The 20,079-nt window shown below is 40.7% G+C and overlaps 1 protein-coding gene across 2 annotated transcripts; it reads left to right on the top strand.

The window, feature by feature from the left end:
- The first annotated feature begins 12,371 nt into the window (after positions 1 to 12,371).
- On the top strand, positions 12,372 to 19,365 carry LOC126291624 (longitudinals lacking protein, isoforms A/B/D/L-like). 2 transcript variants are annotated; one of them, XM_049985175.1, is made up of 2 exons: positions 12,372 to 13,045; positions 17,386 to 19,365. In XM_049985175.1, exon 2 carries the CDS (start codon positions 17,665 to 17,667, stop codon positions 18,970 to 18,972), a length of 1,308 nt encoding a protein of 435 aa, XP_049841132.1. In that variant the 5' UTR covers positions 12,372 to 13,045; positions 17,386 to 17,664; the 3' UTR covers positions 18,973 to 19,365. The 2 variants fall into 2 exon arrangements, with proteins under 2 accessions (XP_049841132.1, XP_049841131.1); XM_049985174.1 differs by having other exon boundaries at positions 12,376 to 13,004.
- The last annotated feature ends 714 nt before the right edge of the window (positions 19,366 to 20,079 follow it).

Here is a 20,079-nt window from a genome sequence, read left to right as displayed (position 1 = left end):
TGGATTCCAAAGATGGGTTGAGGTGCTTCTTTATCTGATGCTTAATATTGTCATGGTGCCTCTTCATAAATAAGATCAATGGAATCAAAAGCTGACAAAAAGTACTCAGTGTCGTGTTTTGGTGAGGTTACTAATTTTTCCCTCATGTGTGGCGGAAGTCAGCTCTTTAATATCTTCAGTACATCCACCTGTGATATGGGATTGCTCCAATATCTGGTCTTATTTAAATACTTTTCGAAATAACCCCGAAAGCTGTCATGCTTGCTATTAAATGGAGCCGAGTTAAAGACTTCACATCTTAATCTCTCTTGATCGGCTCCCGACCAGTACTTGTCTAAGAAAGCATGTTCAAATTGCTTGTAACTGCGACAACATTCTGCCATTTCAGAGGCCCACAAAAGAACGGCACCTTGGGTGTAACCATCAACAAATCTTATCTTTTGCACCTCTGTCCACTTACGCGGAAACACGTTGTGGAATGCACACATAAAACTATTGGGTTCATCCGCTTTCTATCTGCCGAATACGTGGGGAACTTCCTATGTCTAAAGGCACGTCCACACGCAACGATCTGTCTGCGCAAATGTCTGCGCACATCACATCTGTTCAGACAGATCGTTGCGTGTGGACAGAAGATTTACACCAACCTGAGGTGTGTGCAAATCTGGAAGTTGGAGTTGGAGGTTTGATGAAACCTCTCAAATCTGTGGGTTCAAGCCACATCTGTGCAGACAAGTTGGAGTGTGTGGACAGGAGATCGCCGCAAATCTGCCGCGAAACAGCTATTTGCTCAGTCTAGTGTTTGTATTTGTGCGCACAGGGCATTAAAATGGCTGATATTCGTCAGTGTTCTCGAGAGTTTGTTAGTGAATTCATTGAAATATATAGAAACCACCCATGTATGTGGAAGATTAAAAGTAAAGAATACAGTGAACAAGACAGAAATACAATGCTCTAATTGAAAAACTACGGGCAGTTGACGCCTCGACAAACAGAGAAACAGTAATAAAAAAAATATAAAAAAAATTCGTTGCGAGCTGTTTACCAAAAAGAGTTATCCAAAGTTCAGAATATAACAGATCTGGTGTAGAGTAGATCAAGTATACCAGCCAACGTTATGGTATTTTGATCTGCTTGGATTTCTTAAGAATCGCCCTGCAAATCTCGCAGTAAATTTACGTGAGAAAACTGCTTTCGCTTTAGCAGCCACTGTCTACACCATTTTGACCGCTTTCTCTGTTTCCTGCGGTTGGTCTGAATGTTTTTTGCAACACAAGTTGCGAACACAGACCACAACAGAACTTCCTCCATTTCTATATTTCAAAATAACTGAATTAAATTTTTGACGTTTACGGGGAGGGTAGTCGCTTGTCACTGATATTTCTTTTCTAAGCCGACAGATGGCGGGCGAATAGTAGATTGGGATTTGTGTCGTGTGAACACACCACATTTGCAGCGAACTTTTGCGTGTACAGACATCTGCGCCGATGTCTGCACAGACAGATCGTTGCGTGTGGACCAGGCTTATGCAACCTTTCATCAGCGAATATGGATGTTAAACATCAGCAAAGATGGATGTTAAACATGCACCATTATCAGACATCGGTGTGTTGTTACAAGGTGGGTATTATGTGGCAATTGTGCATGTGTTGTAGGGTACTGCTGTAGGTAAATCACGAATTTTGGAATCTTCACTTGTGCTCACTTTAGGGCTTGTGACAGGATGTGGATAACAATTTCGCGCAACTATTTTTGGTACAGGTAGTTGAATATTAGCCACCTGATCTGCTTCATTTGATGATTCAGTTTCCCTTTTCTACATGGCCTCTTCTGCCACATCTACATATACTTTGTATTCAGATACTACCTTCTGCACTAATGTACTACTTTTATCTAAGGTACCTGCTTCTGTTCTTTTGGTTATATCGTCTAAATTTTTCCCTATCTGAATTCTTTCTCTTTTGGCACATCCAGACTCTAATTCCAAGCTTTCTACTCTTAATTTTAGCTCTTCTATGACCAATGTTAAACCTTCATAGTCCTTGTGTAGCTTGTTGATAGCAGTGGTCATTTTGTTTATAGTATTACACATTTGGTGTCTGTGATATTCTTTAATTCACTTTCTATGTGTTCTTGATTGTCACTAATTAAACCTAACTTTTCGTGAAAAACATCAATACTTTCTTTAACATCATAAATAACCTCCTTTTTTAATTCTTTTTTCATTTCTTTTAAATTTTCAGGTATCTCTATGTGTAAATTTTGTGTCAGATCATTCAATTTTTGTGTGGCACTGTTTTGTAAATCTTCCAACACGAGTTTTTGTTCTGCTTTGAAATCTGAAAAACCTAGTGACAAATTTTGTGTTCAAGTTATAAGCTGTTGTGTAACTGTATTGAATTTAGTTGTCAGTAATAGCTGTAACATTGGTGGGATACACATTGCTTGTAGTATTATCATTTTGATGAATGCTGTGCTGTTCCTCTCATTGCCCTATGTATACTATCCGTTACCCCCTTCACTGTTCCTCTCCTGGTATCTTTGGTGCAGCCGGTGCGGCGGCTACCGGAGGTGGTGGGGGAAGCGGCACCTGGGTCTGAACTGGGGTCAGCAGTCTCCCTGCTGCCGCCGTCGGGGGCGGTCCTCCATCTCTGGGACCGCATTTTGTCTCCAGGCTGAGTGCAGGGTTGAAGGCCGTTGTGTTTATTAGTAAGATCGTCCTGTAGTCGGATTTCGATGGCCTCTTTAGTAACGCAGTCCCAGAAGTAGGAGAGTTGACAGTGTCTTTTTTTTCTTCGTAGTCCATAGTATGGCCAGTCATTATATAATGGTCAGCCACGGCTAATTTAGTGGCCTGGCGTAAATCGGTATGGCGCTTGTGTTCGCGGCACCTCTCTTCTATAGTGCGGACTGTCTCCCCAATGTATGATTTTCCGCACTGACAGGGAATTTGATAAACGCCTGGTTTTCGAAGGCCTAGGTCATCTTTCACTGAACCAAGTAGAGTTAAGGTTTTTGTAGGGGGTCGGGATACACGTTTCACATTGTATTTCCCCAGGATTCTGTCGATTTTTCTTGAGGTGTTTCCGACAAATGGAATGCACGCCAATGACTTGTGTTCTCCTGTTTCTTCTTCTTGTTCTCTTGGCGCAGTCTGTCTGAGTACGTGTCTTATTTGCTTGTGGTTGTACCCATTTTTCCGAAATGTAGTCTCGAGGTGCTGCAGTTCTGCTGGAAGGCTCTCCTGATCGGAGATCGATCGTGCCCTGTGAACAGGTGTGCGCAAAACGCCTTCACGCTGGGAGTTGTGGTGGCAACTGAAGGCATTTAGGTACAAATTGGTGTGTGTAGGTTTTCTGTATACACTGTGTCCCAGCTTGCCGTCAGGTTTCCGTTTCACCAGGACATCAAGAAATGGTAGGGCACCATCCTCCATCGTGAACTGTATGTTGGGGTGCAATGAGTTGAGGTGTTTGAGAGATTCATTTAAGCTGTCCCAACAGCTGTGCTTTGCATCTTAATATTCGGATTACCGATAATCGATGTCCGTCCTATGTTTCCAAAATACATGGCTGTTTCAGGTTCCTCTGTTTCGTTCAGCAGCGATATATCTGTTCAGAGATGCGTGAAACACCATCATCGATAGTCATCATGGTATCATCACAGTTTGTCTGTGCACAGTCTAACATAACAGTCGCGACACTCACTGCTGTAAAAGTTGTTTCCGGTTGACAGCTAAAGCGACACTAGCTCTCCAAGCGGCGAGAAAGGAGAGTGTCCGATGCATCGTAAGCATAATGCTTGTATCATATCCCATTCCTACGTGATTTAAGAAAGCATCATCGATAGTCATCATGGTATCATCACAGTTTGTCTGTGCACAGTCTAACATAACAGTCGCGACACTCATTGTTGTAAAAGTTGTTGCCGGTTGACAGCTAAAGTGACACTAGCTCTCCAAGCGGCGAGAAAGGAGAATGTCCGATGCATCGTAAGCATAATGCTTGTATCATATCCCATTCCTACATGATTTACGAAAGATTTGAATTTTTTCTTTTTTTTTGCTTCCAAGATTTGTCTAATATCAGAAGACAGAGATGTTTCAAAAAATGATCCTAAAATAATCGCAAGTAGGGATAAAATCACGAATCCAATGGCAAGCTAAATCACATTCGTGAAGAGACACATATTAGTTGGATAGAACTGCAGTTTACCACGTTGATATCAAAGGAATACAAACACACATATTCACATGTAAGCAGCACAGATATGTACCTCGACGTGCAAAAGGGACGACGCCTCATTTGTCGTTCCTTAGGTGTATTGTGTTTTAGTTATTGTCGCCTGTTGCCACAAGTACGACCATCATCTTTATATTATTCTAAGTGGGACAAGCAACAGGCAGACATTAGGAGAAATATGCTCTGCTTGTGAACCTCAAGTCCTCAAATCCAAAATCAATGTCAAAAGTGCTGTCATATGTTAAATGTGTCATTAGAGACTTTTGATCCACTGACATATTCTCTAGTTTATTAGTATTGGGGAAATGCTGTATCTTCTGTTTTAAAAGCTGGAATATGTTGTCACTTATCCCACATTTTATTTATATGCCTTCCACTTACCTCAGTGATGTATGCACTGATGGAAACAAAAAACATTGTGACAAAATCTGTAAGCCTGATTGCTCTAATATAATGAATTAGGAGCAAATAGCTTATTTTCGTCTTTCCACCTTGCAGCACTTTTCTCCTTCATTGACATGCTAATCTGGCATAATGACAATTCAATGCAGCTTTTTTTTAAAAAAAAAATATCGCGATCCTATAGTCTTCAAAATTGGTTTGTCGTTCTTCACTTGATCCTTCTCTGCTGTCTGTTGCTGTCTGTACTTAAAATGATAAGCACTTTCCTTGTACCGTAATAGTTTTGGACGAAGTCTAGCAATTTGCACATTCTGGCACTTCATACACTTTTGCTAAACACGAATAACTGCACATAATCTAACCACTTCATCATCAAAGCGGGTCTCTGTTGACGATTCAGATAAACCTGGCACTGATATATGGAGAGTTGAACTGGCTGCTTCTGTGCCACAGGAGTGTTTTACAGCTTTAGACGGATTGCCGAATCTTTGTTGCAGTTTCCTCTTCATTGTCATTTGAGGTGGCTTATTAGGAATGTCAAACAGTGGAGGTATTGCATTCCACATGAATTTATTGCTGTCTGGACTCATGACCTAGTTTTGCTCGAAGTGTAGCGAACAAAACTTAACATTTTTATAAAGGTAAACAGAATATTTTTTTCATAAGATCGTCTCGTCTGCTATTAACTAGCCACTTTCTGCTCCTAAACCAAAACATTAATCATTAATACACATGTAGTTTGCAAACGAATCCTGACGATATGCGGTATCTACCTCTCACAGACCTTAGAAAACCTAAAAAACTGTACATATGGTATCTCCTTGTTGTTGTTGCTACAATTTATTGCGCTACAGACGCTCCTGTTTGTATAAAACCACTGTAAAAACCAAAATAAACAACTTCTATTCGCTTTCGCTTTCTCGGTCGCGCCGTTTGGAGCGCTGCTGGCAACAAAATCGAGGCGAAGTGTCGCGATGGTTATGTTAGACTGTAGTCTGTTTATCTATGCTATCATTTGTTAGATGTGTGACACCTGTCTCTGACCTATGTCGGCTTTCTGCTAGCTCCACGGTTAGCGCTTCATTTTCATTTGTCTGTTTGTGTAAATCACCGCCATCTTGGCCGATTGCACCTTCTGTATTAAGATCAACAATGCGTAATTTTTGGTTATCCAATTTGATTGTGCAAGCAATTACCAAAAAATTTAATAAAACCAGTAGGAAAATTTATGTGCAAATAAACCTTACACATGAAATCTGCAATTTCCTGTGCAAACGCGTTTCCATAAATTCCTGTCAATTTGTTGAAGGTATTACGATACAAAAGGTAGAAATTTTCGTAATTATTTACGCTCACTGATGGCTTGGTATGATTTTTTAGTCCTGCCGATTACTAAATTTTCTACTAGGGAAACGACGAGGAAAAAGGAAAGAAAGCTAACTACGACAAGTGAGGCGCTACTAAGCGTAATCATGCAAGCTATTGTGCAAATTTCGTACCTTCACTGCGTAGTCAAGCAGCTTACTTAAATCTCCGATTGGGCGATAAATTGGTCCTTTTAATTCTCTGCTCCGCTTTTCATATAATATGGCTATTGTTGCACTAGTATCTATGCAGCAAGAAAACAGACAAACATTAGTTTTTCTTATCCTCAATAATGACAAAAATTTTGTGCATGTATATTTAACATTCTTTCAAAAAAGTCTGTTCATATTAGCTGTGTCTTCGTCCTGGAAAATCGGATGCCAAATGTGTTAGTTCTGTTGGTCGATTTCGAAATAACGGTGCTGGTGGGAGGGAGGCAGCCCAACAGCTAACACAAAGAGCATGAATCGACATGAAATTTACGTAATGAGAGATAATTACTACTTGCAGTACTGGAATTAAAGCCTGAATTCTCGTTGAAACTAAATTTGGTAGCATGCACAGTCTTCTTCGCAACGTAAGAAAAATACAGTGCAACTTACCAATACTAAAGTCACACAAACTGTACATTGCAGCAAACTTAGTGCTTAACAAAAAGTCAATTGTTGGATCATTACACATATATATATATTTAGTAGAAGTCACATTTAAGTTACGATGATATTGTTTTACCACTATTTTTTCTGTCGTTGCCGATCATACAGTCCATCTATTAAATCTTTATGACTACCATATACACTCCTGGAAATGGAAAAAAGAACACATTGACACCGGTGTGTCAAACCCACCATACTTGTTCCGGACACTGCGAGAGGGCTGTACAAGCAATGATCACACGCACGGCACAGCGGACACACCAGGAACCGCGGTGTTGGCCGTCGAATGGCGCTAGCTGCGCAGCATTTGTGCACCGCCGCCGTCAGTGTCAGCCAGTTTGCCGTGGCATACGGAGCTCCATCGCAGTCTTTAACACTGGTAGTATGCCACGACAGCGTGGACGTGAACCGTATGTGCAGTTGACGGACTTTGAGCGAGGGCGTATAGTGGGCATGCGGGAGGCTGGGCGGACGTACCGCCGAATTGCTCAACACGTGGGGCGTGAGGTCTCCACAGTACATCGATGTTGTCGCCAGTGGTCGGCGGAAGGTGCACGTGCCCGTCGACCTGGGACCGGACCGCAGCGACGCACGGATCCACGCCAAGACCGTAGGATCCTACGCAGTGCCGTAGGGGACCGCACCGCCACTTCCCAGCAAATTAAGGACACTGTTGCTCGTGGGGTATCGGCGAGGACCATTCGCAACCGTCTCCATGAAGCTGGGCTACGGTCCCGCACACCGTTAGGCCGTCTTCCGCTCACGCCCCAACATCGTGCAGCCCGCCTCCAGTGGTGTCGCGACAGGCGTGAATGGAGGGACGAATAGAGACGTGTCGTCTTCAGCGATGAGAGTCGCTTCTGCCTTGGTGCCAATGATGGTCGTATGCGTGTTTGGCGCCGTGCAGGTGAGCGCCACAATCAGGACTGCATACGACCGAGGTACACAGGGCCAACACCCGGCATCATGGTGTGGGGAGCGATCTCCTACACTGGCCGTACACCTCTGGTGATCGTCGAGGTTACACTGAATAGTGCATGGTACATCCAAACCGTCATCGAACCCATCGTTCTACTGTTCCTAGACCGGCAAGGGAACTTGCTGTTCCAACAGGACAATGCACGTCCGCATGTATCCCGTGCCACCCAACGTGCTCTAGAAGGTGTAAGTCAACTACCCTGGTCAGCAAGATCTCCGGATCTGTCCCCCATTGAGCATGTTTGGGACTGGATGAAGCGTCGTCTCACGCGGTCTGCACGTCCAGCACGAACGCTGGTCCAACTGAGGCGCCAGGTGGAAATGGCATGGCAAGCTGTTCCACAGGACTACAGCCAGCATCTCTACTATCGTCTCCTTGGGAGAATAGCAGCGTGAATTGCTGCGAAAGGTGGACACACACTGTACTAGTGCCGACATTGTGCATGCTCTGTTGCCTGTGTCTATGTGCCTGTGGTTCTGTCAGTGTGATCATGTGATGTATCTGACCCCAGGAATGTGTCAATAAAGTTTCCCCTTCCTGGGACAATGAATTCACGGTGTTCTTATTTCAATTTCCAGGAGTGTATATATAGACTTCTTGCAGGATGGAACAAATTATTGCCTCCTCTTATGATGTTGTTGTTGTTGTCGTTGTTGTGGTCTTCAGTCCTGAGACTGGTTTGCTGGAGCTCTCCATGCTACCCTATCCTGTGCAAACTTCTTCATTTCCCAGTACTTACTACAACCCACATACTTCTGAATCTGCTTAGTGTATTCATCTCTTGGTCTCCCTCTAAGATTTTTACCCTCCACGCTGCCCTCCAATGCTAAATTTGTGGTCCCTTGATGCCTCAGAACATGTCCTACTAACAGGTCCCTTCTTTCTGTCAAGTTGTGCCACATACTCCTCTTCTCCCCAATTCTATTCAATACTTCATCATTAGTTATGTGATGTACCCATATAATCTTCAGCATTCTTCTGTAGCACCACATTTCGAAAGCTTCTATTCTCTTCTTGTCCAAACTATTTATCGTCCATGTTTCACTTCCATACATGGCTACACTCCATACAAATACTTTCAGAAACGACTTCCTGACACATCTATACTCGATGTTAACAAATTTCTCTTCTTCAGAAACGCTTTCCTTGCCATTGCCAGTCTACATATTATATCTTCTCTACTTCGACCATCATCAGTTATTTTGCTCACAAAATAGCAAAACTCCTTTACTACTTTAAGTGCCTCTTTTCCTAATCTAATAACTTCAGCATCACCCGACTTAATTCGACTACATTCCATTAAACTCGTTTTGCTCTTTTTGATGTTCATCTTATATCCTCCTTTCAAGACACTGTCCGTTCCGATCAACAGCTCTTCCAAGTCCTTTGCTGTCTCTGATAGAATTACAATGCCATCGGCAAACCTCAAAGTTTTTACTTCTTCTCCACGGATTTTAATACCTACTCCGAATTTTTCTTTTGTTTCCTTTACGGCCTGCTCAATATACAGATTGAATAACATCGGGGAGAGGCTACAACCCTGTCTCACTCCCTTCCAAACCGCTGCTTCCCTTTCATGACCTTCGACTCTTATAACTGCAATATGCTTTCTGTACAAATTGTAAATAGCCTTTCGCTCCCTGTATTTTACCCCTGCCACCTTAAGAATTTGAAAGAGAGTATTCCAGTCACCATTGTCAAAAGCTTTCTCTAAGTCTACAAATGCTAGAAACATAGGTTTTCCTATCCTTAATCTTTCTTCTAAGATAAGTCGTAAGGTCAGTATTGCCTCACGTGTTCCAATATTTCTACGGAATCCAAACTGATCTTCCCTGACGTCTGATTCCACCAGTTTTTCCCTTCGCATTAGTGTTTTGCAGCTGTGTGTCATTAAACTGATAGTTCGGTAAGTTTCACATCTGTCAACACCTGCTTCCTTTGGGATTGGAATTATTATATTCTTCTTGAAGTCTGAGGGTATTTCGCCTGTCTCATACATCTTGCTCACCAAATGGTAGAGTTTTGTCAGGACTTGGTCTCCCAAGGCCGTCAGTAGTTCTAATGGAATGTTGTCTACTCCCGGGGCCTTGTTTCGACTCAGATCTTTCAGTGCTCTGTCAAACTCTTCACGAAGTATCATATCTCCCATTTCATCTTCATCTACATCCTCTTCCATTTCCATAATATTGTCCTCAAGTACATCGCCCTTGTATAGACCCTCTATATACTCCTTCCACCTTTCTGCTTTCTCTTCTTTGCTGAGAATTGGGTTTCCATCTGAGCTCTTGATATTCATACAAGTGGTTCTCTTTTCTCCAAAGATCTCTTTAATTTTCCTGTAGGCAGTATCTATCTTACACCTAGTGAGATAAGCCTCTACATCCTTACATTTGTCCTCTAGCCATCCCTGGTTAGCAATTTTGCACTTCCTGTTGATCTCATTTTAGAGTCGTCTGTATTCCTTTTTGCCTGCTTCATTTACTGTATTTGTATATTTTCTCCTTTCATCAATTAAATTCAATATTTCTTCTGTTACCCAAGGAGTTCTACTAGCCCTTGTCTTTTTACCTACTTGATCCTCTGCTGCCTTCAGCACATCATCCCTCAGAGCTACCCATTCTTCTTCTACTATACTTCTTTCCCCCATTCCTGTCAATTGTTCCCTTATGTTCTCCCTGAAACTCTGAACAACCTCTGGTTCTTTTAGTTTATCCAGGTCCCGTCTCCTTAAATTTCCACCTTTCTGCAGTTTCTTCAGTTTTAATCTACAGTTCATAACCAATAATCTGACACATTCTATTATTCCAAGCTTCTTCCATGTATACAACCTTCTTTCATGATTCTTGAACCAAGTGTTAGCTATTATTAAGTTATGCTCTGTGCAAAACTCTACTAAGCGGCTTCCTCTTTCATTTCTTAGACCCCACCCCTATTCACCTATTATGTTTCCTTCTCTCCCTTTTCCTACTCTCGAATTCCAGCCACACATGACTATTAAATTTTCGTCTCTCTTCACTACCAGAATAATTTATTTTATCCCATCATACATTTCTTCAATTTCTTCATCATCTGCAGAGCTAGTTAGTACTGTAGTAGGCTAGGGCTTCGTGTCTATCTTGGGCACAATAATGCATTCACTATGTTGTTTGTAGTAGCTTACCCGCACTCCTATTTTTTATTCATTATTAAACCTACTCCTGCATTACCTCTATTTGATTTTGTGTTTATAACTCTGTATTCACCTGACCAAAAGTCTTGTTCTTCCTGCCACCGAACTTCACTAATTCTCACTATAACTTTAACCTATCGATTTCCCTTTTTAAATTTTCTAATCCATGTGCCCGGTTAAGAGATCTGACATTCCACGCTCCGATCTGTAGAAAGCCAGTTTTCTTTTTCCTGATAACGACGTCCTCTTGAGTAGCCCCCACCTGGAGATCCGAATGGGCGACTATTTTACCTCCAGAATATTTTACCCAAGAGTACGCCATCATCATTTATCCATACTGTAAAGCTGCATGCCCTCTGGAAAAATTACGGCCCTAGCTTCCCCTTGCTTTCATCCGTTTGCAGTACCAGCACAGCAAGGCCGTTTTGGTTAATGTTGCAAGGCCAGGTTAGTCAATCATCCAGACTGTTGCCCCTGCAACTACTGAAAAGGCTGCTGCCCCTCCTCAGGAACCACGCATTTGTCTGGCTTCTCAACACATACTCCTCCGTTGTGGTTGCCCCTACGGTACGGCCATCTGTATCGCTGAGGCACTCAAGCTTCCCCACCAAAGGCTAGGTCCATAGTTCACGTGGAAGCCACTTATGATAAAAAAAAATGGAAATGAAGTCCCATGCTTCTTTACAGAGCGTAGGGGAACGATGCGGGAGACTCGCACCGCCTTACTAGGCAAGGTCCTAATGGAGGTGGTTTGCCGTTGCCTTCCTCCAACCGTAATGGGGATGAATGATGACGATGAAGACGACACAACAACACCCAGTCATCTCGAGGCAGGAAAAATCCCTGACCCCGCCGGGAATCGAACCCGGGACCCCGTGCTCGGGAAGCGAAAACGCTACCGCGAGATTGCAGGTAAAAATCATGCCTCTATGATAACTCTTAATATACATATATATTTTTGCATGCATTGTTACATATATCATTTACTACACACGTTGTTGATGGACCAGTAAAATTACACGTCTTTTTTGTGATATCTAAAATAGAAGCATTCTCAAGGGAGAATGAAACACAAGTTGTTAAAAAAAATTGAATGTCCTCCTGACATTGTCTTTTGTTACAAAGATAATTTTAAAAGCTTATTTTTGCCATCTTCTGCAGCGATGGACCAATTTCTTATTACTAATGAGGAAAATAAAAAAGGTGTTACACAAACTCGCTGAAGTATTACGGGAAAAAAAGATGTGACATGGTGTTCGACGTTTAGTGAACGATTTAAATGCAGTTTGCCATCTAATCATTTCGTTACATTACATAAGAACTAGTTCCATAGATCACGAATACATTTCGTAATGATGTGGAACGTGTCATTTTGACGTAAGTTTTCATTGTGCTTTTTTTCAGTTACTGCTTCATATCTAAAAATTCATCTATTGATTAGAAGGAGTTGTCATTCAGAAACCTTACTTTGTTTTTAAATTTTGGATTGTTTTCTGTCAGACTATCATTATTATTTGGCAAATGACCAAAGATATTTATCGCATCATAATTCACCCCTATTCGTGCCGACGTCAGATTTAACCCAGAATAGTGAAGATCATTCTTTCTTCTGTAGTGTTGTAGTATGCATTTCACTGCTATTTTTGAATTGGGATGGGTTTTTTACAAATGAATTAATCTATGTTCAGTTTCATTACTACAAATAAGCTATATACGAACGTCACTGCAGTACTTCAACAACCACGTTCACTGGCGCCGACGCAGGAGCAAATCAAAGTTAGATTGAAATTTAATGGACGTGTACTATTTAAAGTTCGAGTTTCGACTCGTTCCAGTGACTTGAAAAATTTCCCTGGTAGGTGCCGGCACGCTGTTTCCGCCGATATTAAGCTCTGATCACCGCAGACAGAGCGTTGCATGTTGACTGTTCTATTTGATCTTTCCCGAATTGTTGGTAGCAGTGTCTTTTGACAGATAGAGAAGTAACCAGTCTGGCTGCGAGTATACATTTGTGCGTGTGCAGTATATTATTGTGAAATGTAAATGTGAAGGAAGTTGTTTCAGTGTTGAACCAGAAATAACTGCGCGCCGTCGGAATGAAAACACCTTTCCTGATGACATGATACAAGGCTTTCGCAATGATTTTTATGCCACCAGTCATTCGGTATCGGATTATATTTACAGTTTGAGAGGTAATTCATTAAAGCAGCGCCGATTGTCCCAGAAAAATACGGTAATTAAACAGAAAAGTAGTACTTAACCTATCTCAGGATACACGCAAATTTTTAATTTCGCTTGGCCGTATATACGGAGTATTCACTGATGTCCATTTTGGAGCAATAAATTTGCGATCTCGTAACAGAAATTAATACGCCAACATGTTACAATAATGCATTTCTTTGATCTCCTTATGCAAAAACTGTACATTATAATTTGAATTGTCCCGTTCATAAAAGTGCATCATCTCGTCATCTGTAATTACTTGGCGGATACCATGTTTACTGATAAAATTTGTTAGTAACAATTAATTATTGCACGAGAGTGACAAGTACAACATACAAGTGTAAAGTTATTTGCATTTTCTTGAAGTGAATCAAACTTTTGCACAGACAGTAACAAAATTCCTGCTATAAAAATCGTTGATAAACTACTCACAGACTAAAACTGTTTTGGGATAGAGACAAGTTGTTTCTCTTTGACAACCCAGTGTATATCTGTACAACATATTTGTATAATTTAAGTGGAGACCATGATTTATGGTAATTAACCTTAGCAATAAGTGAGTATTTGAGCTTCCCTTGCTGTACTTAATATCTTTATGGTTTGAGCAAGGGCTTAATTGACCACAAGGTTTATTACTCCTCTTTAATTTTATACTTTAAATGATGTCATCAACTTCTAGCAAATGTAGATCTACAGCCACTATAAATTCCTTAAATGGCATCATTTACCACTCTCAACTGTAATTGTTTTTGCTGTGCCGATGCAATTTTGACTTATGTGCCATTGTCGAGCACAAGATAAGTTTAAGCGACACAGCTATAGTTCATAAGAGCTGCCAGAGGTCAACTAAAATTGGAAGCTGGTTACTTATCCTTTGCTATTTAGTTGTGATTGTTGACACATGTCAAAGCATCTGACTTGGTACTGTGCAAATGCTTATTAATAAAAATACAGTGAAACGGGGTGTCTAATGAAACTTGTTACTGGACTAAAGTAGTCTTCGTAGGAACGATGCAGCATTTCATGTTCGATGGAGAGTCACTGGCATGTGTGGAAGTAACTTCGTGTGTGCTACATGGAATTGCTATTCTCATTGTGTATTAAAGACTGGCAGACAAAATTAACACTAACCTTGGAGTCTGCCGATGATGCAGTTGACTGTAATGAAGCACTATTTAAAGAAAGTAGCATAAATATTCAATCAAATAAATATTCAAACTGTTGCAAAAAGGCTGGCAACTTGATTTAAAAATTTAGAAATGTAAAATTGTGCACTGGTAAAATTTTACTTACAGCAGCAGTGGTGGCATAGTGTGCTCATGTTGGCAACAACTGGCCATAGAGTAAATAATTAATGCTGCTCCTGCTCTGTGGTTGAAAGGTTCTTGTATGCACCCTTGTGCAATCAGTTAATTAATTATCCTTGTAAAGATAACATTTCATATCAAAACATTTGCGTAAACATGAATTTCAGAGAATTTTCAGCTGTCACTGTAAACATCAGCACACTACACTGCTGCTGTCATAAGTAAAATTTAACCTGTGCACTTCACAAAACAAAAAATTAGGGTGCTATGACTGTAACACAGAGTCAACTGAGGTCAGTCAATTTGTACAAATGCTTGGGTGTAACAGTTTGTAAGTGTAAAAATGGAATGATAACACAGGCACAGCCATTGGTCAAGCAGGTGGCAGACTTTGGTTTTGTGGTAGAAAGATGGGACATTGTAAAGAGTCTACAAAAGAGATTTGTAACAAAAACACTCATGCTCTGTGAATATTGCTCGCACGTGTGCAACCTGTACTGAACAGAACTGACAAGGAGTTTTGAATATGTACTAAGAAGGGCAGCTTGAATGGTCACAGATGATTTGGAGTTGTGAGGGAGAATCGCGAAAATGCTTGAATATGATGATGTACCATACTCCAAGGAGTGTAGGGATGACACAAGAGACCCGCACCGCCGACTAGGCAAGGTCCTAGCAGAGGCGGTATGCCATTGCCTTTCTTGAATATAGACACAAACAATCTTGCTAAAGTCTATTAAAATCCATGAACCACCACAGCTTCCTAAGGAACACTCCCGCAGGAACCACGAAGACAAAATTGCAGCGTGCAGAAAGGTATTTGAGCCATCAGTTCTTCCATAGCCCCATCCACAGATGGTATGAAAGAAACCATAATACTTGATCTAGTAGGATGCACGCAATGTCACATCACAGCTGTAGAAAGTAAGTTTTAATGCTATGATAAAGGCTTTTCTGTTATTTCAGTTACTTTATGGCTTGAACATTTCAAGAGTGGGATTCTGTTTGACAGATACTAGAAAGTTGGGGGATTAATACTTTGAAACTTGTAGCATTTAATAAAGGACACTGTGACAGAGGTGTATTTTTATGTACTATAATAACTGTCATGGGTAAGCCACAAGAAAGCAAACATATGTTAAAGACATTGTTTTAAGTAACTTTCAGATGAACTAACACTTTTTGAGTGATCTCCCCATTCACCACGCTTTAATACTATTCAGTCATTGTGGCATGTAGTGGAAGACACAGTTTAGCACCAGCCCCACCTTTCTTCATAATGCACTAGGGAATGGTGTAGAATCCAAATGATTGACATTCACAATTTAGATACATCACTCCTCAGCCAGATTCAGGCAGTTGCCAATGAAAACTGTTGTTCCACGTCAGTGGCAGTCAACCTGGTTCCTACAGCCCACTAGTGGGCAGTCCAGTTTTCAGGTGGGTGGTAGGCTGTAACGGTTTTAAAAACATTTTCATTTTAAGTCTTGACAAAATTTTGACAAATTATTAGATAAGTAATTATTATTATTATTAGTGGAGATGCTTTGACTTGATGTAACTCTGCTGTATAAATTTTATTCAGTAAAGTTACTTCCCTACTTTTCATATCACCATATTTGGAATCAGTGAAAATTTTACTACTAACAGAGATACAAAAGTGGGTGGTAGGTACAAATGTTGACTGCCCCTGTTCCACTTCACATGAGGGCTGCTCATAAATTACCCTCAGATTGGATATAAAAAAGAAAAACATAACTTGTAAACACAGTTTGTACACATGTCTTGATAGTACTTCTCTACTTAGTCACCACCCAAATTCAAATATTTGTTACACCATGACACCAGCTTCTTTGTCCCTTCATCAAAGAATGGTGCCATGCAGTACTTCAGCTAGTTGCTGACAAAATCCTTGAGGTCATTGTCTGTCAAAAAGTGCTGAGTAGCCAGCCAGGCTTTTATTTCGGGGAAGAGATGAAAATTACTTGTTTCCAAATCTGAACTGTAGGGATGATTACAAAAACTCTCACAGCCAAAAAGAGTGAACTTTTCCTTTGTATGATTCGCAATGTAGGGTCACACATTGTTGTGAAGGACAATTATTCCTTTAGTAATCATCTCTCCTGATTTGATTTGGATTGTCTTTTGGAGTTTCACACGAGCCCGACAATAAACCTGTGATGTCACAGTATTCTCAGGAATTACTCTCATGAACTCTGTTGATGGAATTCCTTTGAAGCTCCAAACAACCGTAACCACTATTGCGCTTTCATAGAGTCTGCTTGAATATTTTTGGCTTTCTGGGAGAATGAGTGTACATCAAATTTTTGGACTGCTCCTTAGTTTCAGAGTTCACATACCGTACCCACGTCTTGTTCCCAGTAACAATTCTGTCCAGAAATTTCTTCTTTTCATGGTAATGCTGAATATCAAAGATGAACCCACTCTTTAAGTTTTTTGAACATCAGTTAAACATTTTAATACCCACTTTGACAATGTTAAAGAGGGTTATCCCTGAAATCAGAAGCACATCTTTGGAAACTATGAATAGTTTCATGGTGGACAAGTTCGTCAGTTACGTCTGCACGTCTTCCTTGACCACTTCCATTGTTTATATCTGTACGACCAGCCTCAAATTTTCTGCACCAGTCCCTCACAGCTACTACACTCATAACCCCATCACCATACAATGACACAACTGATGACAAATCTTGACTCATTCTGCTTGCAGGAAACAAATAACGAAACACAGCGTAACTGTGAGGAGACTGAACAGCTCAGTCCATTTCGTCCACTTGCTGCTTAGACACTGATGAATGCAGCAGAGAACTGACTGATGCAACATGACCTTAAAAGTCTCCTTTTTGAACCATGCAAGTGCCATGAAGCTTTAAACATTTGTTTATTTTTAATACCTAACAGGGCTTAATGTATGAATAGTCCTCATATTAGTTGCACAGAATAAAGATTTTGATTCTTTCATATACTACAAGGTGCCTTTTTTACGAAAGTTTGCTTTATTCATGCTACTTTCTTTTCACAGGATGGATTTATGGTGCTACAAAAACATATCCACGTAGAGTACCAGAAGGATTCAATCAATTCGCTGTAAATGAGCAACAGAATCCAGTCTTACCTGAGAGCAGATATCCTGTTAACTTGGCAGTGTAAATGTAATATACAATTGTGAATACTACTTTGGAAGAGGCAGTATACAATAGTTGGCACCCGTGTGTATCCAAATAAACAATAAATGAACAAATAAATACAGTTTTTCAGTAAAAGTTGTTGGTACAGTGTGCAAGCTAGTTACAAGTGAAATATGGAAGCAAATGGTAATGTATGTTTGAGGTGGAACAACCATCAGAGTACAGTACTTTCTGTCTTTGAAACCCTTTTAGACAGCGGAACACTTGTCGACTGCACTATCGCAGCCGAAGGTCGTTGCTTGAAAGCTCACCGAGTGATCCTCTCATCGTGTAGCCCTTTCTTTGCACTGTTGTTCAGCCAGCACTATGAGAAACACCCGATAGTTGTACTGAAAGACATCAGATTTCAGGAACTGAGAGCTGTGGTGGATTACATGTACTGTGGTGAGGTCAACATTTCCAAGGATCGGCTGGGAGGTCTCCTGCAGGCAGCAAAGTTGCTGCAAATAAAAGGCTTGTCAGACTGTGGTGAGAGTAGAGTAGATGGGAAGGTGGAAGTGGACAAAACTAAGGAAATGTGCTCTTCAGTCCTACAGAGTGGTACAGCAGTTGAGCAATCTGCAGAACCTGCAACAGTCACTCAGTTCCCACCAGACACAGAGGTAGTTGATCTATCAGATGACAGTTTACCATCTCCTGATGCACAGGAAACTCTCAGTACAAAAGAAAAAAATACGTCACCAATCGATTGTGCTCTCAGGGCTTCGCACAGTTTATCTGCTCACCACGAGAACAAAATTGGGAATAGTTCTTCTGCAACCGAAAATCACCTGAGCACTTTAAATGGTACATCCAATGAACCACAGGTTAGTTCAATGATTTCAGCACATGCTTTAACACCGTTGACTTCTGCTGCATTTCCAAAGTCTGTGTTGGAAAATAACTTGCCAGATGTTCCAGAGAACAAGACTGATAGAATAAAACGTGAAAATACTCTACTGCCAAAAGCAGCTTCAGAGCAGACAGCAATCACATTAAAATGTCCTCTCCAGAAACCAGGAGCACTTACAGAAACACCAGTTAAAAGTGAAAGTGAGTTAATGGACACTGACGACAACTTTGCTGACGATGTTTCGCGTAATTTTACATTTAATGATGTGGACTGTGCAGTGCACCGAGAACAGCAGTCACCTAGTGACAGGGCGAACTTTCTCAGTGAGGGAATGAGTATTGAAAGTGTGGTCGACTGGACGTGTGACATTTATTCGGGCCTCCCCCAGTCAAAAAGACCTTGTTTCTCTAGGTGCAGAGTTTGTGGCAAGGTGTACAAGTACAACAGGAATTTAACAAAACATTTAAAATATGAATGTGGGAAAGAACCTCAGTTTTGTTGTCCATACTGTCCAGCAAGGTATACTCAGAATGGAACACTGAGGAAGCACCTTGAAAAACATCATCAAAGTAGTGAGAGTGTCAAGTAATGTAACAGATTAAACGTGAAACCTTAATATATATATATATATATAATTTTTTTTTTAAGTGCTTGATAAATTTCCCTTGCTACCAGTACAAATGTGCTTCCAAAACTCTCACAGTGTGTAAGTGAACAAGTAGTTTGATAATACTGTCTCAAACATCAATGTTGCTCCCCAATTACATTCAAACCTTTAATGTCCGCATGCAGAAAACAGTGTTAAAGTTAGTTTATTAGAATAGAGACCAGGAGGAAATCATATAGTTGTCACAAGTTACCATTTGTTTTCAAGCAAAGAGAATACACATATTATCATACTAATGATATAGTGGTGATGCAAGGTGACTGGAAACAAATGTGCAGGCCATATCTGCAGAATGATTAAAGTGTTTTCGATGAATTACTCTTTCTTTCAAAATGGTTTTCATGCTATTTTTTCCATTAATTATACTAATGGCATTTCTTGAACACAATGATTAAGAGAACAGACTTCAGAGGCTGAGAAAAACACAAATTACAGATGATTCTTGCTAAGATGTCAAATTTCAAGTGCTAAATATGTGCATATTGAAAACTTGCTCTGACAAATGGAGGAAGGTCCTTAGGCATAACAGCACATATCTCTTAATGTTTGTCAGTGAGTAATGCTCCACCTTCTCATTAATTGTTCATTATTGGAAAAACTAAAAGTGCCAGTGGGGTGGGAGGGAGTGCAGGCAACACTTTAGACCATAACTATAGCACCACTGAGGATAAGATAAGACACATCACTGAGAATGCCCTTTACACTAACATGATCATCATGATGTTTTGAAGCAGTTCAACAAGCACTGGACAGAGAATGTAAATGCCAAGCTGGGACATTAATTTGGAGTCAGACATTCACGCATAGTTGTGTTCTATCAAACACAACATGGCCTTTGTCAAGATGCTTCTTGTTAGAAAAATGGCTCTGAGCACTATGGGACTTAACTTCTGAGGTCACCAGTCCCTAGAACTTAGAACTACTTAAACCTAACTAACCTAAGGATATATTAAAAACAAAGATTCCAAGACTTACCAAGCGGGAAAGCGCCGGTAGACAGGCACAATAAAATAACACACAAACACACAC

Source organism: Schistocerca gregaria, chromosome 9 (assembly GCF_023897955.1).
Source record: "Schistocerca gregaria isolate iqSchGreg1 chromosome 9, iqSchGreg1.2, whole genome shotgun sequence".
NCBI lineage: Eukaryota > Metazoa > Arthropoda > Insecta > Orthoptera > Acrididae > Schistocerca > Schistocerca gregaria.
This window is presented reverse-complemented; position numbering and strand designations above follow the sequence as displayed.

What these genes read in the sequence shown, in the direction of transcription:
- LOC126291624 (XM_049985175.1), top strand. Translation starts at nt 17,665, where the DNA reads ATGGAAGCAAATGGTAATGTATGTTTGAGGTGGAACAACCATCAGAGT.